Here is a 23321-nt window from a genome sequence, read left to right on the forward strand (position 1 = left end):
AACTGTTTTGTTGATTTCCGACAACTTTTAAACTATATTTCTTGGGTACCGATGACGTAGGTTTGCTCGCGCACTATAGCCCATATACAAGCCACAGCAAGACTTCCATTCGGATTGGCCGGAACGGTTTTATTTCTATATTAGGTTGCGGTCTGGGTGTGTGGTAACGTCACCCTTGGGCGTTCATATATGTAGATCATTTCCGTAAAGTTATTTGGCGGTCTATTAGGTCGAGAAATGTTATAACAAAAATTACTCTCAAATAATCAGGTTTAATTGTAAGCGCTGGCACATTCGAGTTTATAGCTTTGAAAACATACTTATATATTCTGCTCGAAACACCATTTAATTTTACATGTCAATGTCATTCCATGACATGGCAAGATCAAAAAAAATCTGTATATTCGGTATAAGCCGTGTCGGACGGAGCTTTAAATTGGTTAATCTTCTAAGATGGGCCCACGGTAAATAGGATATAAACGTATAAGGGCCTGAAGTCAATTACAGTATTCGACAATTTCAATAAAAAATATCGTTCGTTATTGTATCGAAAAATGAACATTAATCACAGAAATAAGGCAAAGTGTTTGTATCCGGTGTTGAAGAACTGTTCCATTCTCAGCCTTAATGCAAAATAAAAGGTGTGATTCAGTCAGTATCTCATTCAACAACAGTGTATTTTCAGATTTTAATCATAAAGATCAAGTTTCAAAACGTAGAAAAAGAAAAAACCTGGATTTAGTAATGAATAATTTGAATTAGACTTCAACGTAAGCTTGTGGTTCATAACGTAATTTTGATTTTTTTTTCATTGCTTACCGTTGTCCACAGAAGTGGAGGCAAAGCTACAGGAATAAAACTTATAGCTGAACTAGTAACATGCGAACACAATGTCCAACAATGGTCCATCTCTATTGATATCCTTTTATCTCCAATTATAAAAGCAGTTAGGCGTATTGTAATAGTGCAGAATTAAGAATTAGTGATTGAAGTAAACTAGAATGTTAGATAACCAATCTATATAGAACTATTGACGTGTAAACCATATCATCAAATAATTTGACAAACGAAATAGTTCAATAGATTCTTCAGTTCCGTATAATTTCAGGAGATGATTATCGGACTAGCATTTTGATGTTATAAAACAACAGCACTTACATACATATTCAAAAAAGGTCGTCTACCTATCAAGTAAAAATTTTAACATATACCACCCTCTTCAAATTAGATTGATGTAATTAATTAACCTCCTGAATCATTAAAGAGATTCATGCATTGGAAAAATATGTAAGGTGGAAACCGTATCCTTGTCATAGGTCCAATCTAGGTATAGCATATATGTCAAGGTAAACGTTGATTTTCATAGAAAGGAAACCCTTCAAAGTGAATTGCGATTGCCTTAAGCACATCCCGGTCATAGATGTTAAGCGTATTTGCAACTAATCCACATGATTTCTGTATAACAAGGATAGCTTAACAACTGCGGGGAGTAGCCAAATCATTTCTTAAATAGCTAAATCTTAGGATCAAGGGAAACATACAGGTGGGATAAGACAGAGAATGGATAGCTTCTTGAACGCAATTTGTTTATTCAAGCATCAAAAGGTAAGGAAAAAAAAAGGATGGTCATGAAATATATCTGATAGAGAAAACTGTGGGAAATGAAATTTATCAGCTATATTTATAGAAAAAAACAAGATATGAAATAAAAGAATAAACAGTAAGAAAGGTTAGTCATAGTTTTTCTGGATCGTAACAAACAACTTAAAGAGCTAACAGATCAAGGATAATGGTCGGGGAAGAACACTTGTTACTCATAAAACATAGATAAGGCATTGTTATATCAAACAAGATAGACCTTTGTTAGAATAAAGAAGAAGATAATTTCGAGACTGGGTAAATTGAATATAGTTTTATTATTAAATTGGAAGATGGTTTATATAAAAATTGACAAAGTCCTTTTGGCACTTGTCAATTATTAGAAGTGGCTGAGAGAATGATTTATAATCTGAGCATATTGCAGTAAGCATGTGTGGACCATGCGTACATTGTAAGTTGTGCTATTATTTGTAAGTTGTTTTTATCATTTGTTGATGCAGACGGTACGTGTGAAAAGCATGTATGTGAGGTGACACATAATACGTATTTCGAGTTTCTTCACTAAAGTAACTCACAGAATAGTGTTTGTATTCACTACGGGATATTTGTGTATACATCAGGCATAAATGTAACCTGTCCTTAACACTAAAATGTAAATACGGTCATCGCATTGCCTGGCAGCCTGGAAAACAATCATTGATGGTATCTATAAAAATAAATTTCAGTCATAGTTGCTGTATTTACAAAAATACGGTCCAAAAAGACATTGACATTAGAGCTTCCATCCCGGCAAAAAAAAAAAACATTTAGAAGTTTGTTTAAGTACGTCTATGTCATAATATTTTCAATCAATTTTTGAAATAAAATGTACAGCTAAGACAGAAACAAAATAAATCTTTCGGACACAAAAAATGATATGACTTCTTGGTATAGGGACTAATTCTCAAATTTCTTTTTACGTCATTTTGGTACACGATTGAAACATTTTTACCTGAAAACCCCAAAACGATACGAAGAATGTTTCTAAAGAAACTTTCTAATCGGTTTGATTACTTTTATGAAAAAGTAAAAGTCGATAGGTCCTTTGTTTAAATTCAATTTTTCTTAAAAAAGTTTTATTTTTTATTTGTTTGTCAAGTGAAGAAATCATATCCCTAATGTCTTGATAACGTTTTCTCCTTCTTGCCGTGATCGATCGTATATACGTAGTATCTGATTCTGTTGACACTGCGTAAATGTTCGATATGTTAATTATCCATATAATTTGTACTAATACTTTTTATCAAATACTAATCGTTTATTTTATTCACAAGATTGATCTCATATCTTCCTTCGTACAAGTACAGGGTATTCATTTAAAAAATAACAGTAACATGAAAACTCATGAAGGCATTTTTGGCAACACTGCGGTACTATGGGTTTTTTTAATAAGAACTAAAATTTTCCACTGAATACCATGCTGGAACTAGTGTTCGAACTTTTCGAGCTTGCACCGATCTTGCGCCAGTTCGAACGAAGCTCGAACCGAGTTTTTGTACTCGAGCTTGCGCCACTTTTTTTGGGTTCGAGCGAGCTTCGACCGATGCTCGCTCGAAGCTCGCTCGGCTAAAATGTCGATAGTAGTCACTTTAAAGTTAAGGTCCTTGAAAGACTACAGATGGCATTTCCCCTTGATTTTAATCTTTTCTTCCCTTTACCATTTTTTTTTATTTATGCTCTAATAATTCCAATTAAAATGCTTTGGACTTTTATTTAATTGTACAACCAACAAACACATTTACCATAGAAAATGAAACAGTGTTGCACACTATACCCAACTAAGTCAATTTTTTACAGCAACCATAGTAACATGACTTAGCAGAATTAATGTAAACTTTCATGTTCACAAATCCAAATGTATTATAATTATAGATGCAGTAATAGTTTGATTTAATTATCCGAATTTGGTGTTAAGGCTGGTGAAAAAAAAAACTTTTCTTTTTCTTTTTCCAACTTCTATTTCAATAAATAACAATTTTATTATCATAATTTTCTGTAATTAACATCACTTTGACGTGCACTTTGTGTAATAAAAAGGGCGAGCGAGTTCGAGCTATCGTATTCGCAACCGAGCCGAGCTTAAGAAACTTCGAGCGAGCTCGAGCTGCAAAAAAACGCATCCGAGCGAGCTTCGACTGGAACACGATCGAAGCTCGCTCGAGAGTTTCGATCTTCATTCCGAACACTAGCTGGAACATGTGTGCAGTTTAAGGATGATTGATACTGTTATCGATAATGATATCTTATAGTGGCATTTCTATACAGGACTATTATATTCAAAGATGTTTTTATTTACCTTGTCACTGGCTGCCGCAATAGATAAAATTAACCTCAGATTTACATACGCAATACAAAGCGGTTTAAATGTATGTGGTTTTCGAGAGTATGATTAAGAATAAAGCGACGACTTATTTAAAAATAGCATATTAAAACTTTTGGTATATCGCCAATGAGACCACATACGACAATCATTTATATTAGGGAAGTAAGACCGTCATGATCGCAAACACGTTTTCACACCCACTATACCTGATACTTTGTGACTTTCTTCCTTTATTCAGAGTTTCTATACCCTGTCTGCCGCATTACCTCCTTTTTACTCTTTACTTTCACAAATAACGGAGTAAAACCTTAATTCCAGCGAAACTCTAGGACTTGACTTATACAACGTCACTGGAATTGCATGATATACTCTAGGAAACAAAAGTTCTTCATCCCGCACTTAGTAAATATCTCCCCATTGGATCTTATGTACGAGGTATGGCTCAACCCATGGACGTAAAGGGAATGCTTCTTTGTTTTTGACATCACACTTTCTACCATGACCTGATCAACCATATTAAACTTCTTCAAGTTTGCCTTCTTGTTATAGTACTCCGTCAATTGTTTCATGTACACTTCTATACGCCGATGTGCCTGTCGAAGAACCTGTTGTTTCGATCGCCAGATTTCTTCTAATCTGTTAGCCACGAATTCTTCATACGGGAACCTATGCTCAAACGTCACCTCTCTTTCACCACTGAGTTCCCGGAGGTGTCTTTCATATACCAAGTAGAAAGACAAATAATATTAGTACCGTCGGAACGTTCTTCGCATAAACTGTAACACCGATGGTAAACAACCGTCTCAATCTCTAGTGGACTGTAAGAGATACTTCTTGACAATTTCTTTAAGCACTCCAGTTTCTCTCTTCACCTTGCCTTACCCTTGCGGATAGAAAGGTATTCCAAATCGTAAAATGATTCCGTATGAACTAACCGTCATAGCCTTCTCTTCATCAGCGTTGAAATGTGACCCGTTATCACTTACAATAGCAATTCATATACCGTAGCGAGAAAACTACTCAATTAGGCAACAACACATGAAACTTGCACCTTTTTTGTGCATGGATAAGGTTCGATCCAACCTGCAACTTGTTCGATCAAAACTAATACCACGTATGGCCGTCGTCAGTTACCGGGAGATGATGTCAAATAAACCCTTCTGTCTTAATCGCGTCGCGTTGATAGGTACAATTGGATTCCGGGACAAATGTTTTGACATATTCTACACGAGAGGACATATATTCGAACTGACTTATAATATCCTTGCCAGTAATATTTGTATTTGATTATGACAAATGTCCTTGCTATACCTTGCTGACCTGCCAATATATGATCATGGTAATCATTTAACAGCTTATTGACCTCCGTTATCTCCATCACTTTCTCCTTCCTTAAAAAATCGATGTTCACATTTCAATAAAGAATACCTCCAGCCAGCTATAACTGTCTCGTGTGATGCCTTATTACTTTTGTTCCCTTTTAACTCCAAACTTGAGGATAGTGCCATTTTAGAAGGTACCCGACCAAAGCAACATATATGTCTAGATCCATACCGCCATTTCTTCTACATTTCCCTATTTGACTACTTCTTGATAATCTTCAGTCTCGCGTTTTTATGAAACATTCAGAGATAGATAAAAATCTGGAAGAAAATCCTCTAGCGAGGGATCTTGAGAATCGTGAACTTCCTACCTTGAAAGAGCATCTGCATTAGAGTTTAATTAACCGACCCTATAAATGATATCGAAATCGTAACCTTATAATGACGCTTGCGAACGAACCACCTTATCTGAAGCATCTTTGGTGAACTTGATCAAATATTGTTAGTACTTTTGGTCAGTGTATACCGCGAATTTATGGCCCATTAAGTATACTTTAAAAACCTGAATAAAATCTACAATCGAAACCAAATCGTTTTCATATGTGTGGTATTTGACAAAATACTACAAATGTAAAAGTAATGAGAAAAACGTATATTTTTATTAGAGGTAAAAATAAACTAAAATATCTCTGCTGCGATGATATAATTGATCCTTTTTTATATTGAACAACTTCACCTGGTAGTTGTGTTTAGTCAACCTTTCTGGTCCTGTAATAAATCTATACTCAGTTTCCCGACTTACATTAAATGAATTATACACGTTAGAATTGATTTCAAGAAACGTTGCCCTGAATCAACCGATCTGGGACACTTTTATTGTTTTGTTTAAAATACAGAATTCCAGTAAGATATTGTGTAACGGTGGCTAGTTAAAAGATACATAACGTTTTGGAGTTTAATTGGCTATGGTAGAACATGTAGTTAAGTCTGATCATTTATCCATTCTGTTGATTATTTTTATCTAAGACATGTGTAAATATGTGATCCTAAATATAGAACATCTTATCGATGTTTATATATTCAGTTCTAGAAAATAGGCATCAAATTATTCTATGCAATATTTCACTTATACACCTACAGTCGTATAAGTTGTGTTTATCCAAATATACGAAAATGGACCATTTATAGAAAAAGCCGTTCTATTCTCTTCGTTGGTATCTAATCAATCGAGAGAACTATTAATATTAAGTTTCTCTTTTTTATATTACTTGATTTGATTTGATCGGAGAAGCTTCTCTTCCCGATCGGTAAAATCGTAACTAAGAGGTATAGAATTCTATGTGAAACTGTCATTCGTATATCGATTTTAAGCCAATCATGCAATCTTTTTATATCGAAATATGTACTCATAGTAGGAGTCATTGTGGAGCAGTATACGGGTGTATGCTGTTACTCAGCATTAAAGGATGTTTTTATATCATTTTTTTTATTATTTATTCAAATTATTTGTTTATTCTCAAATAAATCATACCCAATTACGACAATATGTGGATATTCCCCTATTTTGTTTGGAAAAAGCCTTACTCCGGACGTAAATTGGTTTCTGCAAACCGAGTGGTCCGAGAATTCGTACGATAACAAACCGCCTATACCCACGTTTGATGCATCGTTATATAGAACGAATCGCCTCGTGAAATCCTGATGCGCCAAAATCGCATCAATCATCAATCACTCTTAGCATTCACAAAAACTCCGGTCTTGATCCTCACCCCAATCAAACACCACATTCTTCTTCTTCAATTGGTTCAGTGGAGCTAACACCCCCGACATATTTGGGATGTATCGCCGATAGTATTGAGTCATCCCTACGAATCTGTTCACCTCTTTCAACGGCTTAGGCCACAGCCAACTACATATCCGTTCTACCCTAGACATGTCCATGCGATAACCATGTTTTCCGACGACATGACCCAATAGCTTGGTTTCAGTATACCCAAAAAGGCACTTAGCTGTGGATAACGAATGGTTGGCTTTTGAAGCTTTACTCCGAACCTCCTCCAAATGTTGTAAATGCTCCTCAAAGGTTTCAGAGAATCCTTAACCATCGTCAATATAAATTAATAAAATTGATTTATTTTAGAAAAAAATATAGCATCCATCATTGCCTGCCATGCAGAGGGAGATCCCTTCAAACCCATAGGTAGCCTTGTCCATCGAAACTGTTCGAATGTCGTAGCAGATCCCGCCAGATCCTTCAACTCTTCAACCAACTTTAACTGCCAAAATCCCTTTAAGCAATCGAACACCGAGAAGTACTGAGCCTTAGCCAACATGGTAAACAGAATGTTGATATTCGGTATTGGATACCCTGTATCAACCATCAACTTGTTTACACCTCTATAATTGATGGTTAGTCGGTACGGATCTTTTGCTCCTGCAGTTGTCTGTCTCAACGGACTCGTAACCTCCCCCGATGGTTCTCCATGGCTTTGTTCCGTATCCTCATAGGTACTCAACGCGATCTCCTCCACTTCACCTTCTTCCATTACATTCACTTGATACGTAGATAACTCCATCGACTAGTTAACCTTGAACCTAGGTGCCCGTTTTAATTTCATTACCTTCCTTCCCCTAGGACTCCTCTGCTCGATGTCTGATGGAACCAATATTACACCTGCTGCCCAGGAACCATGGCACCTTTCCATTAGCCATAAATCCAAGAGCTGCTCAATATATTCTTTGAACCATTTATTGGCCTCATAAGGTGCAATTCGAGGAGTGACTCGAATTGGTTTCGTTTCATTTTTTAGCTGGATGACATATGGCTCGGCCTTCAACTCCGCTCCATCCTTCAGAGACATCGCAAACACCTTTTGGTGAGCTCTAAACACCTTTTTCAGAACTTCTTGATGCGTTTTTGTTAATGCAGGATTCACATCAAATTCTAGCTTCTATTGCTCCGTTATAGGGTACATGGAATAGACGTTTTGATTGGTGTATTTAGATGAGTACCCCCTAGTTCTCGCAGTGTTAACACGTACGGCCTCCAAAGCGTCATACGAGAGTTAGAAAAGAGAATCAATGATGATTGATGGGGCTAACTGTTAACACCCTTCACTTTGACTGATGTATTTTTTTGGATTAGAGATGTAACCTCATCGACATCAGTCCGTATTTTTACCAAGGTGGGATAGATTGGATAATACACAGTTTACTAATCAATGTTCCCTTCCTCAAGATTAACTTCATCTTGGTTTATTTCATTACCGACATGTCAGAAGGACCTTTTTCTCCGCGATTCATAACACTAAAAACCACAAACAAACGCATATCTGTGGAAAATGTTTCTTCAGTCTGCAGTACCATATCTCCAAAGCATGATTTATTATCTTCTCTCATTGACAGACATAGCTGATATGCATCACCGGGTTCCAGGGAGAATTTATATTGGATTTTTACATTCTTCGGCGTTTTATTTTTACTACAGGTAACTACCACTGGAATCACCAATTTCTCATTCTCTGCTTCTTCAATTTCTTTCAGAAATAAGACTGCCCCAGACACACCATTACCTTGATGTGTGGGAATCACATACCATTGATCTTGTACGTAAAAATTGAACGTACTACTATTTGAGTCTACTAAACCTCCTGTTCTTTGGATGAAATCAATGCCCAATAAACAGCGTGGTTTGGTGTTTTTCGTAACACAAAATTAACGATAGACCTCAATACCCTAGAATAGAATCTGCGTCAGGTCAACCACACCTACCGCTTCATCCATTTAACCATATCCAAAAGAAGAGTACAATGTTTTTTCAATAGAATTCTTGTACCCCAATTGCTCCACCATTTCCAGAGGTATTACCGAAAACATTACACCTGTGATGTTTTGAGATAATTGAATTTGATAAAAACTAAAGCAAAAAGAGTTAAAGAAATGAGTATCTTTTAAATCTTTATTAAAGTTATGGGGGATGGTCATCGCAAAAGGGAGGACGCTTTCTATATCAAAACATCTGGTGAATTGAATCTGGTAAAGAATGGGTATTGGCTTGTTTCTATCTTCTGAAACATAGCAATTAGAATTATATGTTCAGAAGTCAATCAATATTGTGTCTTATCGATTGGTCCGAATTACTACGTGAACATTTGTATTTGCTGATAATTCAGTAACAGATTAAAGAGAGTGATAACAACCAGTAATTATATACTTTCCAATATATAATCTGATACAAGATTTTGTTGGGAATATGAGAGTACCACTCGAATATTATAATTAACCATATTAAAGGTCATTCTATACGAGCTTTATTGGAGGAAATACGACAGCACCACCATTCAACAGGAACTCCAATTGTATTTCACAAACAACCCACAACATCGATTGCAATTTTGTTTCAAATCCCGTAGTCGTCGTGGGAATAGTTGTTAGATGATGAATTTCTGCAGGCATAAATGAACCTTCATCTATATACATGGAATTGCTGTAACTCATGTTCGTCTTCTTCCCCTTTCGAGTGGTAGTCTGAACCGCCAGTAAACCCAATGCTTGTTGGTACAACTCAGGTGAGTGACACAACAACTGTGGTATGGGAATACTTACAAAACTGCTTTAAAGTCCTTACCTCATATTAAAAGATTTCAGCTGTTTACTCTCATCTTCCATAATTATGGGTATTCCAGTAGACGTATTTCTCTACACCGAGGGAGAAACTTCACCGCGCTTGATAGCTAGTTGATTGTCCATGCGGTATATGGCCTAGACCTCTCGAGCTTTGTTTAACTTAGCTAGCAGAGCTGACCTAACCTCCACCGCACTCCTATTCTTTTTCACTTTCGAAGAAGAGCCTTCTACTTTTACTGCATTAATTTCCTTCAGGTGAGAATGACCAAGAGTTATTACTGCTACTGACAATGATTTACCCGGTGGTCCGTTATTAGGTGTTTCTAAATTAGACTCCTCTACACCTAATTTTGTAGAGCGTCTTCTTGAAAATCCTGATTTGCCGTTTTATTCTTGCACTATACACTTGTGTGATATGTAGCGTGACACAATCTACATGGTTCGGGATACTTTCTCGAGATATGACGTGAATCTTCACAGTTGAAGCAACTAACACCATGCTCATCTTCTTTGTTATCTTCAAACTTCTTTGCTTTCCTGGTTTCCAGTCTTCTCTATCGAGTCCACGCGATTCATGGTAAGAGCCAAATCATTCTTAGTCTTGTCAAACCCATCCAGCTTGTTACGTTTGGTGAGGATGAGAGATGATTGATCTGCTGATCCACTCTTCTCCGTAGAACCTCGGTCAGGACTACCCTTCCAAGGCCTATTGTTCACAATCCTTTTCTAGATACCATGCACTTGCAAAGGATGAGGCATTCTCATACCTCCTCGGTTGCTCGAACGGTACCGATGTTATTTTGACATCGTTCAGCCCAACGCAATTGATTTTAAAGGCCTTTATACTAATTTGTCTTAGTCTTATCCAGTTAATAATATGGGTTCTTTTTCATCTATTGACAGAACTTTCAAAAGTCCGGGAGTAGAACGTTTCTTATATCCTTTACAAATTGCCTTTCATACCTGCCTGATATTTCCTTTGGATCCAGTTTACGTAAAAGCGCCCTCTTGATGTTCATGAACTCCGAATGGAAGCGACATCTGCAAGCTACCCAAGAATGTATTGACAAAAATACCTCATAAACCGAATTTTCCTCCTTTGAGTTTATTTCTTTATCCATAGGATACAACGATCCGGCAAACAATATTCTGTAGGCGGATGCACCCACAAAACGCTAAGTGAGTCCTCTGGGTAATGTTGGCCGGGAATTGAAAGTCTCTGATCGTATGATGTTGATGAGAGATAAGTTTAGAAGGGTTTCAAGCTGTAGCTTGAATAGGGTATGTTTTCTATCGTGTATTTTAACCGATTATGTCACAAGAAAGTCGAAGTTTCTGATTTGTGTCTTAGTTTAATCCCTTTTGAGTCTAACTGGCTTATCCTGTGCTTCATTCCGAAAAGGCTAATAACGATCAAAAATTATAAAATTGAAAGAACTATTGTTTTATTTTTGCTGCGTAATTCGATAATAAACTCAATTGAGTTACACCAAAGATCTTTTAGCTAAGCTAAAATTCTTCACATCTGCAATAAGAGGGACGAGAAAACACGTTGCGCAGTAGTCGAAGAAGATCAGAATCCGAAACTGTTGATGTCGTAACTAAGATGACTACATTAGACATCCGCATGTTATCTAAATGGCAAGAATGGTCATTACTTCCGTCTCGAATAGAAAGTGATTAACATTCTATCAGATAAAAATAATTGAGATATAGCACATAAATGTCGTGCTCCTGCAAAAAATAAACAGACCAAAAAACTCGTTGAACTAATGACGTCATTTTTCTTGGTTGAATACGAAATAAAATAAAAGTCACTCCCGAACTCGGACGTCAATTAATCTTTTATTTTAGAAGTTCCGAAAATTTGAAAAGGCCAGCCCTCCTTCCAGGAGACCTTTAAGTCACAAGCGTTATAACCACTTTACCGATGCTTCCGATTCCGCCAAAAACTAGATCTCGAACAATGCGGCATAATGTCCACTTTTGCCTTTAGTGCTTCAAATATCGGACTGTTTTGAAGTTAATCCAACTTACTTTGTTTTACCCTTCAGAAGCCATATCGAACAGATTCTACATAACCGCTACGACGTAGACAGCAATCACAACCTGCCTTTCAATGTTGACTATTTGGGTGGTTATGCTTAATTCAATGTCGATTCCAACAACAACAATACGTAATACTCTTATGAAGTCTGTACTGATCAAGGTCATTACGTAGATTGAAGACAGAACAAAGTACTTTCGTAAAAAAAACAGATAAATGATATATTTAAACGACCGCGCCTACATTTCATATTGGAATGACTTGCGTATCATTTCAGATAGGCATATGGAAGTCAACTCAATTACCGTATGTCTTTGAACAAATATTTTATCATCATTGATTAGAATAAATTATTCACAATTATTGACGTAACGAAGCATATAATGGCTGGAAGACTACTGAAAAAAATACATATTCTGTACGATGTCATAAAATACGAAGATTTAAAAGGAAGAACGAAAGTCAAGTAGTGCATCTTTTGAAGACGAAGTATTCTTATGACTTGACATCATACCACAATCTGTTACTCATGAAACTAAAATAGCATATACAGACGTGAAATGATATTTATGTTTATATGGATAAGTGCCTGGACTGATAAAAATGATTTGTATGCTACTGGGTTTTAGTGTAGAATTCAATAAGACACCGAAGTATACCAGTTTTTTTGTATCGCTAATAACCCAAGGAAGACATTCGGAATAAAAAAAGGGAACACCCTAATAAGCAGATTTAATTATCTGGACATTGAGGTTGATAGATGTTCATCAATGTTTCAGAACGACGATGTGAGACGTCAAAAAATTATATTCTAAATTTTGCGACTGGAGATAGAATTAGCTTTGAAGAAGCCGTTGTCGTGTGTTGAAGTAAAAACGCTATTGGGTGGTTCTTTAACAATTTGGCACAACGGTTACGCTGTCTTCGTAGAGTATCATAGAAAAGAAACAATTGACCGTCTTATGTACCATGGTTTGTCTTCTAAATTGTTATTATTTTTTAACATATGTCTTGTTATCCTTATATACTGTTTTCGAAATTATTATAACCGGACGGACCGTCATATTATTCAAACAATTTATTTTTATAATTTAGTGTTATTTGATGACCTCTGGTTTTCCCTTATACTGTAGACTGATACAGTGCTATCTCTACATTATTAACTATTTATACTTCGTAACTGACGGGGAAAAATGGTTTTTATATTGATTTCATCTTTACGCCAATAGGTTATAAAACAATGACATCAAATCTACGGATAATACGCTATGATAAACTAGCAAAGCTATAGCGACATCAAAGATACAACGGTGTATCTATGCTAATACCAATTGTGGTATATGCTTAACAAAAAATGTCAAAGTAAGATGTATAAAATATTACATCACAAGGCAGATTTAGTACTTCTAAAAGATGCTTAAAATTTCGTTTAAAACAAAGAGAGTTGAGAAGACTTAAGATTTATTCGAACATGAATGTCACGATCATGATACACCATTTGCCAAAATTATGCTTAATGAGTAACCAGCATTCAAAATCAATATTTATCCTTGATCAGTCAGCTCTTTAAATCCCTTGTCATGATCCAAATAAGCTATGACTAATTTTGTCATTGGTTATTCTTTTGTTTAATTTCTAGTTTTCCTTTTCTTTAAACATTGCTCATTAATTTCACTTTTTCCAGTTTTTTTTATCAGATATATTTCATAATTATCTTCTATTTTTTTCTTTTATTCATAAATACAAAACCTGACTTCCAAGATGCCATTCATTCTCTATCTTGTTCTGCTTGTCTCGGTCTTCCTCGATCCTGACAAAGACTAAATTAGTGGCTATGTAAGACTTTTGTGCATTTTTGATTAACTAATGATAACTTCAAGAAAGGACTATATATATTAACACACCAGACAGTCTTGTATAGATATAGTCGGAAGTTTTATTTACGAATAAAGACAGTTATCGCCAGTTTCAAACTACTGCTGTAGTTAATTTAAAATTTTACTTTACATTAAACCACAACAAAAGTTTGCAATACTTAAATCATTTGTATTGGTATAGATCTGATATAATAACAAGAACTACCTAAACAAATAGTTTGTAAGATGGAAAATTGAAGTTGCATAGTAGCAGATTAGAAAATTCTCCAATTGATGAAAACTAACACAAAAACATTTGTTCATGGAAATTATAACAGTATGGCCACCAAATTAAAACTTTTGTAATAATCATTTTCTTAAATGTTTACATAAAAATCTAAAGTTTCTAATGAAGATATCGCCGAACATCCGATCACATTAAGCCTTACAATAGTATATATAACCGTTCAAAACTCAATACTTTTTTGCCAAATAAATTTTTTTATTTTGTCCGGAAGACAACCTCAAATTCTTCTCTTCTTCTTAATGTGTTCCTCCTCGGAACGACAGAGGAGCACAGAAGGCCATCTTCTTTTTTCGGCCAATTGCCGCGAGCGGCGAGGACAAGCAGAGAGTTGCCAAGAAGGCGAAGAAACAATCCTGACAGGGGCAGGGCGGGCAGGTAAAAAAAGCACCCGGGGCGAAGGTCGGCAAAGGCCACCCCAGATTGGGCGCCGAGCAGCTCGCCAACGACCCCGGCGTACGACCCACGAAGGGCGAGGAAAGGAAACGCGACAGAAACCAATTCTTCTTCGTTTCGTGTTCTTTTCTTCTTCCGAAGAACACGAAGAAACGGAAAACAACTTTCTTTTTGGGAAAAGACCCAAAGGACGCCAGCTAGATTCTGCCAAAGCAGAGGAGGGGTAAAACACGTAGTTGTAACTAAAAAGAGATAAGATCATAATTAGGAATGGTGGAAGTCATTAATTACATGATTTCATTTGACATCTTCGTGATGTCCCAATGCCAATAAAGCCGTTTACTTACTTTTTAAAAAAAAACATATTTAATATTTGTTTCGAATGAAAAAATAAAGAAATAAAAACCAACACTGATTATCTCCTGTAGTCGAAAAATAAAAAAGTAAGCCTACTGATGACGTCGTCTTTTGTATGAAAGACCCACACAAGTTTAAGCCACATCGGAAGTACTTGAGACCAAAATGAAATGTAGATCTCTCAGATTAAGTTATGAATCAGAATCTTTTAAATGACTTTAAGGATACTTTCAATTACCACAATAGATTAAACCTGACCTGTCTAATTTAAAATGAATTCTCCAACTTAAAGTCAACAATTGTAAATATTCCAGTTACATTTTGCTCATCTATTTCACTGAAAAAGAAAGAAAGAACTGAACATAACGGCGAATTTTGACAACGATGAAGCAACTAGATCAAACTTCTGAATGAGTGAATTTTTAAACATGATGATTTAAAGGATGCCCATGTCATTAGCATCTCAAGTAGTGTTCGGAATGAAGATCGAAACTCTCGAGCAAGCTTCGATCGTGTTCCAGTCGAAGCTCGCTCGGATGCGTTATTTTGCAGCTCGAGCTCGCTCGAAGTTTCTTAAGCTCAGCTCGGTTGCGAATACAATAGCTCGAACTCGCTCGCCCTTTTTATTACACAAAGTGCACGTCAAAGTGATGTTAATTACAGAAAATTATGAAATAGAAGTTGGAAAAAGAAAAATTTTTTTTTTCACCAGCCTTAACCCCAAATTCGGATAATTAAATCAAACTATTACTGCGTCTATAATTATAATACATTTGGATTTGTGAACATGAAAGTTTAAATTAATTCAGCTACGTCATGTTACTATGGTTGCTGTAAAAAATTGGCTTAGTTGGGTATAGTGTGCAACACTGTTTTATTTTCTATGGTAAATGTGTTTGCTGGTTGTACAATTAAATAAAAGTCCAAAGCATTTTAATTGGAATTATTAGAGCATAAATAAAAAAAAAATGGTAAAGGGAAGAAAAGATTAAAATCAAGGGGAAATGCCATCTGTAGTCTTTAAAGGACCTTAACTTTAAAGTGACTACTATCGACATTTTAGCCGAGCGAGCTTCGAGCGAGCATCCGTCGAAGCTCGCTCGAACCCAAAAAAAGTGGCGCAAGCTCGAGTACTGTCGTGATCGAGGCTATATACTTAATATATGACTCTATCTACACTTCTTAAATCTTCCATTTGATAATCCTAAATATAATTCTTATTGGTACTTTATATTAAATACTGATCATTTACTTTATGTACAGGCTTGATCTCATATCATCCTTCATACAAGTATAAGGCATACATTTAAATAAAAACATGAATATGAAAACATATGAAGGTTACATCAGCCACGTTGCGGTGCCACAGCTATTATTAATAAGAACTACATTTTCCCCTGAATGTTGTGCTACAAGACATACACAGTTTAAGAATGAATGTTATTGTTATTGTTATTGACATCTCATTATGGTCTTTCTATATGGGATCATTACATCCGTGTATTATCTGGATAAATCTACCCACAACCGTCATCAGCCCATCTGTGATCAATGTCTGAAATAATGTGTATATAAAGACCCCCTTTTATTTGTTTAATAAAGTTTAGTTTATTTTTGCAGTTTGATAATTTTACTTTGTTAAATTTCACATTTTATTCTTAATTCGCTATTATCACTCTCGAATTTCTCAAGTACAAAAACTCGGTTCGAGCTTCGTTCGAACTGGTGCAAGATCGGAGCAAGCTCGAAAAGTTCGAACACTAATCTCAAGCTGTTATTCATGTAATGATAGTAGACAACCCAGCAGTGTTCAGAATCTAATCTCGAACCAGGTTCATGTTAAAACGTCTAAAATGTTCATAATATATGGAGTTTGTAAATTTACTGCCAATAACAATGTCCGAAATATAAAATGTGTCCCCGAAAAGTGCGTATTCTGGACCGGTCGAGAATACGAGTCTGTTCTTGAAAATACATCTTCCAAAATAAAACCAGTAGCGAACAAACCTAGGCCTAACTGACATTGAAGACTTTCAAATATCACTAGGAGTATCTGGTTTTTTAGTATTCAATAGAGTCATAATGCTACGGTAGGTTAAAGTCGAGTAATAATTTGTAAAGCTTTCACGATTCGGGTGAGTATTCGACCACATACATCTTAACAAGTAAAACATTAAAACCTTAATTAATTTTTGTTAGATAGGTCAAAGCTCTAAGAAGAAATCGATTATTACCGTTAAAGCTCTTATGTTTTGTACGACCTTATGGCTCGTGAGGTGGTTAGCTGTATTTTCTGATATATTCAAATTGACGTCGATACGAACTGTAATTTAACATTTTTAACAAGACACTTGCAGTACGCGACAAGGCTTTCTAAGTCAATCCGATAAACTTTACAAATATAAACTCTAAAAAACAACTTTGATACCAAGTATGATCAACATTTCTATATATTTTACACTTCTCTGCAGAAACACTTGACAGCATTAATACGATTTAGAGAAAAACGAATAGAAACTGTAAAGGCAAAGGAGGTGGTAAAGCAGGTGTTGCACATACGTTCATAGGATGCATACATTTCAGATTTATGCAATAGATTTTATGATCCGACGTTTGGCTGGGTGCAGTTGGGCTATATCCGTGTTGTGAAATAGAAAAAGAAAAGGGCAAGTACTGTTACGACTAAGTCGTCTCTAATTTTTATTTTAAAGAAGATAGAGATAATTCTACAAAACTATCAAGGGGTAGTTATATACAATTTGAAAGGTATCAAGAGGGGGGTATTGACAGTGTCCAGCACCGGTGATTCCATAACAAGCAAAACCTTGACAGTCATCACTTAATTGACGGTTCTACTAAATATGGGAAAAGAAGGCAGAAGGAAGAAGGAGAGACCAAAGCCACGTAACAGGTTTATGATTTACCAAACTTAGTTTACCGAGGTCAAGAAATAAATAAATATAAAGAAGTAAATAAACAATTATACAAACAATAGCACTTATTTCCATATACCTATGGCTCAGGTCCTATGAGACTCTTCGCTCGATACACGTTACACAGCATTGTTTTATTGATAGAGGTAAATTGTGGAACAACTAATTCCCACCAGTGTGATTATATGGAATCATGTCCTTATTGGATCATCTCCGATAGTTCTACTCTAGGTGTGTTATTATGTTATCCTCAACAATCCGGATAACCAGTGGGATAGCTAAAATTGAAAATGCCGGAAAACCTGAGGAGCCTTACAGTTGTTATTAAACACTTAATATATTTTGCCTTTATATCCAAGATTTGAAACGAATGTAGTTGAAGTGTAATTTAAGAAAGTTTCAGATGGTTTTAATAGAAACTCGTCTAATACCTATTCAGAATACATTTAGATACACGGATCCTATGCCTAGCTGACGTTTATAGTTAAGCAAGAAGAAAAAACGTTGTATTAAGACAGTAAAATCATTCAATAACATCTGTAGAATTGCGACATAAAACTCATACTATGTTTAAGATATAATATTTTTTATAACATTGATTATGAAAGCCGATATCATGATTAATAACGTGGTTTCCAATTGGTCACTGTTATTTCTGTTACATGACATGTTATTATGGCATTTAAAACGATTCGTTCTTTTATCCTATTTAGAATAAAAACAACGATAAATATCGACCGTCGTTGGAATTTCTCGCTTTCTTGAAGCGATTGAAAATTTCTGTGTGGAGATTGTTTGTTTGCTAATTACGTACTCCAATAAAGCACTTTTAATCAGTTTCCAATACGATTTTCAATAGTAGACGTTAATGAAAAACATCTTTAGAAAAGAAAGGGTCATCGAGAGAATTCTAAAAAATAAAGTATCATTTTAAATTTCTTGACAGCCAACCCAAACTACATGGGATCATTACATCCGAGTATTATCTGGATGAATCTACCCACGACCGTCATCAGCCCATCTGTGATCAATGTCAGAAATAATGTGTATATAAAGACCCCCTTTTATTTGTTTAATAAAGCCTTAGTTAATTTTTGCAAGTTTGATAATTTTCTTGTTTTTATTTTTATAAATCTACACGGATTTCCACAGTTGTAACTATTATGATGTCATATTGCTGTTGTGTTCTAGTATTTTTCCGTTTTGCGGCTTTGAAGATATATGAGATGGGAAAATCGTAATCATTTTTCTTACAAACCTAACGTTTCTGAGCAAAAAAACGATAAACTAAATTAAAGGGTTTTTTATTTGCGATCTTAGGTCTTTACAAAGTGGATCATCAAATGATACTTGCTGTAAATAGTAACGAAGGTAATAATTGGTTATGCCACTTTCTGATGCATAAAAAAAATAGTGAAAATGTATTGATAAAATATAAACATGTTTGCTTTTAATTATTTTTAGCTAGATGGCAAAGCAGTGACTGCAAATTGAAGAAATGAATATTATGTCAAAATGGTTTGTGCAAATAAATATATCAACGTGCCATATGACCAAAACAAAATAAGGATTAACAACGAATAAACGATATTTTTAAATAAGGAAGTTTTTAGGCAAAGTTTTAAATTTTATATTAGATCCCATCTATTACAATCGTCAAGCATTGAAGAACTGTCATAGCTAATCTCGCATTGTACGTACGACGTTAAATTAATTGAACTGTAGAGTCGACTAAACAAAAAAAGTCATGGAAAAAGTGCCAGACTCTTTTAATGTAACCGTTAACACTTATTAATAGAGTCACATCGTGATTTTAATGCGTTGTACGAACTTCATAGCCAGTATACCCTCGCTTCTAACGCAGACCTCTAATCTCGCTAAAACTCAGGAGTTTTCATTGTCAAAAAAAATCAGCGCATAAACGAACCGCGTATTTGCATTCACCCGAGATACCCATGACTTCATCCCATGCGCCAAATTTCCCTGATGAACTAACTTATCTTACGTATTTGTTGTACTTTAACGCATCTTCAAAACCCTAACAATTGACAAATCCATACAAACCTACAACAAAGGATGCCAAGTGCACTTTGAACTTAATTTATCGTTTAAAGGCCGAACTGTTGTTCTCAGTACCCTACTCCCATTAAACGTAAGGCCCATGCTTCGTAAAGATCCTCTAACAGAAGATCAAATTGATTGCTGACCTAGAATCTCCAGTTCTTTTTTTGAAAGCATCAAGGTTTCCAAGAATCCCATACGGAAATTCGTTCCTCACAAAACAAAACGCCGTGTTCGTAATGTAGATCCTTTATTTCAACAGGTTGGGCTACAGTGTCGTTGGCTAGCTGATTTGATTATTGCTCCCACAACGCTACTACAGCGGGAATATTTTAATCAATTAATTTTTTGGCGGTGGTATCCGCATTTTTTCATACGGCCTCTTTCTTACCGCATCTGGTCGTACCTCCTCTTACGTCTGGTGACTTCTATTTTGAAATGAAAGAAAGAAATTTCGTCCGTTAACAACACAATTGACAGAGAATTGTTATTTATTTAATAGGTTTCTTACCTACATACAACTATCCTCAGTCGGAGTTGTAATGAGCTATGTTTTTGTAACATGTCTCAACATTAATTGACATTTCAGTTGCAACATACCAATTATTCCGGCCTCTGAGTAAATATTTTCTGTGATTATTTCTCGCAATTCCGCTTTTATGTCTAAATTCTTGGTAGTTTATTTCTTCTTCATCGAACCCAATAACCATATCATTCGAAAGTGATCTGATCGTCAAACTACATTTCTTGAGGAACATCGTAAATTTTAGGTTACCGTTGCCAATGGGTATATGCAATATATTGGTAGTTTTTGAAGTTTACTGGGTATTAGTATAGAGAGGAATGGGTCTACTAATCTGCATCAATTTCTTAAGACTTATGTTTCCCAATAGATTCTCGCTTTAGATCAAACAGAACAATTGGGAGGTCTATTGTGTGGTTTCTTGTTCCCTCCCAAACCGACTACCATGTGTAGTATAAGAAATGGAAAACCTATAAGGATAGACCTCTTTCCACAAGAGTTTATACAGTATGGTATCTGGCGATTTACCACAAGTGCCCCGCAATTGCATTATACACAACATCATCTCCAATTCTTACCCATCCTAGACATATTCTCATTGTCCTCAAAATGTAGAAACATTCACTTAAATACTGTATGATTACCCAAGTAATTATTCCGTCTGGATCCGTTGTTTATGACCCTTTATCAAGTTTTCCTAGTAGAATCTGGTAATAAGCTGAGTATACTTGTTTTGCATGACTAAACCGACTTCCCAAACAAAGAATCTAAAGGCGCCACTTATTTAGTTTGCATGCCCATGGGTGGTTGAACTTTACTTGCGATCAGGTCATCTTCTTCCAATCTAGTTTTTGACAATCCACCTTTCAGTACCAACACTATACTTCCGCGGTGTATTTTAATTCTATGGCCATTACAATTGTCTAAACCAACTAATTAACAGTATATTACCTAATTTTAAAGCTAACTCGACAGTTTATGTTAATCTAATTGTCATACGTCGGTGTTTTGCAGTGTCCAAGACAATTGTTGTCCTGATTGTAATAATCTCATCCACTTTTTAGTTTTAAGGGGACATTAGATAAATTTTTGAAAATCCATTTCGCTTCATCTCCTGCCAAAAGAAATACTCATCTGTGCGTATAAAATTGTTACGATCAATGACATTTGGAAACCTTTTAACGGAATTATAGGTGAAAATATATTTGTTACAGTTTAAATCAAAATGAAAACGAGTCTTGTTTCACGGGCGTAAGTAACCGACGGTAACAGCGATCAAAACCATTTTTTGAACAGGAGCGAGTATGAAGGTAGTTGATGTAGGTGTATTTTAATATTTCTTTTATTTAAACCTAGATTCAAAGGCTTAATAAGTTGACAAACATGTAGCTCATCGCACGCATTGGGTTGTGGTTGTTGTGTTAATCCTCATTGACAATGAACGAAATTGAGTTTTTAAAAAAATCACTTTTCCCATGAAACAGCAAATTGACATGTGATGACAATTGCTCGTCTATGTAGCAATCGTCCGCTTTATTCTTAATACATATTTTTGTTGATAACTACATGACAGTGGTTTCAATTGCGGAATCAGCTTTTACCCTTTTCAAACCAAAAAAAGTTCGACCTCGCTACGAAAATTTTAATTCCTCCGAAAGGTTATTCATAATTATAACGGTGTATTCGATGTTTCTACCGGGCATAACCAATACATGATCTACCGTGACTTAAATTTCTTCAATTTTAGTCACGTTATCAGTTCCCATGTATTTTTTTTTAAAAAAATAGGATCGAACCGACTAGATTGTTTTTGGTTGCTTTTTTTTTTCATCAAAAGTATTTTTTTTAAAAAAATGTTTCAAAACGTTGTTTCGTTCCGGTACGTATTGAAAGCAACTGTCATTTCAACAGATTACCCATGGCTGATGTCACAATTGTACTAATTACTGAAAAAACTACATCTTTATCTAGTCTCTTCTCGCATTCTTCTGCTCTCTTGGTGAGAAAAAGAAAACTCTTTTCGGTACTCTTAGCTCTTCGGAGCAAGAGAAACCCAGTAAGAGAAAAAAAGTCGCTTCCGCTCCCGCTGTTGCTCGCCGTGTCCGCTTGTGCGTGACACGACGACGTCGTTTAGGCCCTCGTCGTCGTCTACCTTCTGCGTTCTTCCCTCGTTGTCCTGTTATTGCGTTGTGCGCTGTGCCTTCTCCCTTCTGTTTTCCCGTTGGGGCTTCCCCTCGGATAAGGGTATCCGAAAAGCGAAAACGCTTTTCGGTGTTCATATCCCCATCCGAGGTGGAACGCCCTATTAAAAAAATAAAATTTTAATTTTTACTGCGTTCCAATTTCCATTAAAGGTATTTAGTTTTGTCATATAATGGTGCATCAAAAAGCATCTGTTTTAAAGGTATTTGTGATTTTCATCACAAACTTATGATTGCATCTCATAACTTTTTTAGTGTTATTTGTCTATCTATTGACAATCTTGTTTTCTCGCCCAACAGAAATAAAATATTACTTCTAGGTCTGATTTATGTATATGCTTAATGTCGGCTTCATTCCATTTTGTTTTATCTGATTATTTCGATCTAATCTCCGCAATAGTTTTAAAGCATTTCTCAGCCGTATTCGCTCTTCCTAGCCGTTTTAAAAAATATTCTTTCGGTAACATCATCCGAGAGCGTTTAGAAAAAAAGTCGAGTATCTGCACATTTGGTAATATTTTTCAGAAGACGTTGTTATAGATGAAAAAATACTATACCAAGTTGGGTTCGTGAAATATCCACTTTATAAACCGCTGATGATGTAGGAAAATTGGACTTTCCCTTGCGGTGATGATAATTTATTGTCACCGCTTTCTTCTTGTCCGTGCAGTTAAATTGACCTTCAGGAGTACTCTTTTTGGATAATTAGAACCAGTTCAACTATGGCTACCTCT

The 23321-nt window shown here is 35.6% G+C and overlaps 5 protein-coding genes across 5 annotated transcripts; 2 read left to right on the forward strand and 3 right to left on the reverse strand.

Moving 5' to 3' along the window:
• Window positions 1-355: 355 nt before the first annotated feature.
• EV154DRAFT_482866 (uncharacterized protein) lies at window positions 356-2409 on the forward strand (the record flags this gene model as incomplete). The annotated part of the gene is made up of 7 exons (XM_051598532.1): window positions 356-464; window positions 763-790; window positions 832-958; window positions 1176-1191; window positions 1265-1346; window positions 1957-2022; window positions 2220-2409. 7 exons carry the CDS (start codon window positions 356-358, stop codon window positions 2407-2409), a joined length of 618 nt encoding a protein of 205 aa, XP_051456166.1.
• A 5453-nt stretch (window positions 2410-7862) lies between these two features.
• EV154DRAFT_482868 (uncharacterized protein) lies at window positions 7863-9581 on the reverse strand (the record flags this gene model as incomplete). The annotated part of the gene is made up of 4 exons (XM_051598533.1): window positions 7863-8234; window positions 8551-8885; window positions 9072-9164; window positions 9497-9581. The coding sequence occupies 4 exons, from the start codon at window positions 9579-9581 to the stop codon at window positions 7863-7865; spliced, it is 885 nt and encodes a 294-aa protein (XP_051456167.1).
• Window positions 9582-10428: 847 nt separating this feature from the next.
• EV154DRAFT_482869 (uncharacterized protein) lies at window positions 10429-11030 on the reverse strand (the record flags this gene model as incomplete). The annotated part of the gene is made up of 3 exons (XM_051598534.1): window positions 10429-10615; window positions 10677-10754; window positions 10873-11030. The coding sequence occupies 3 exons, from the start codon at window positions 11028-11030 to the stop codon at window positions 10429-10431; spliced, it is 423 nt and encodes a 140-aa protein (XP_051456168.1).
• A 3306-nt stretch (window positions 11031-14336) lies between these two features.
• Window positions 14337-14774, reverse strand: EV154DRAFT_565101 (uncharacterized protein; the record flags this gene model as incomplete). The annotated part of the gene is made up of 1 exon (XM_051605879.1): window positions 14337-14774. The coding sequence occupies one exon, from the start codon at window positions 14772-14774 to the stop codon at window positions 14337-14339; it is 438 nt and encodes a 145-aa protein (XP_051456169.1).
• A 1948-nt stretch (window positions 14775-16722) lies between these two features.
• EV154DRAFT_482871 (uncharacterized protein) lies at window positions 16723-18520 on the forward strand (the record flags this gene model as incomplete). Its single annotated transcript, XM_051598535.1, has 6 exons — window positions 16723-16863; window positions 16945-16959; window positions 17069-17194; window positions 17341-17406; window positions 17865-18033; window positions 18411-18520. 6 exons carry the CDS (start codon window positions 16723-16725, stop codon window positions 18518-18520), a joined length of 627 nt encoding a protein of 208 aa, XP_051456170.1.
• Window positions 18521-23321: the final 4801 nt, after the last annotated feature.

The sequence above is a fragment of the Mucor mucedo genome (assembly GCF_025094135.1).
Source record: "Mucor mucedo strain NRRL 3635 chromosome Unknown EV154scaffold_65, whole genome shotgun sequence".
NCBI classification, from domain to species: domain Eukaryota; kingdom Fungi; phylum Mucoromycota; class Mucoromycetes; order Mucorales; family Mucoraceae; genus Mucor; species Mucor mucedo.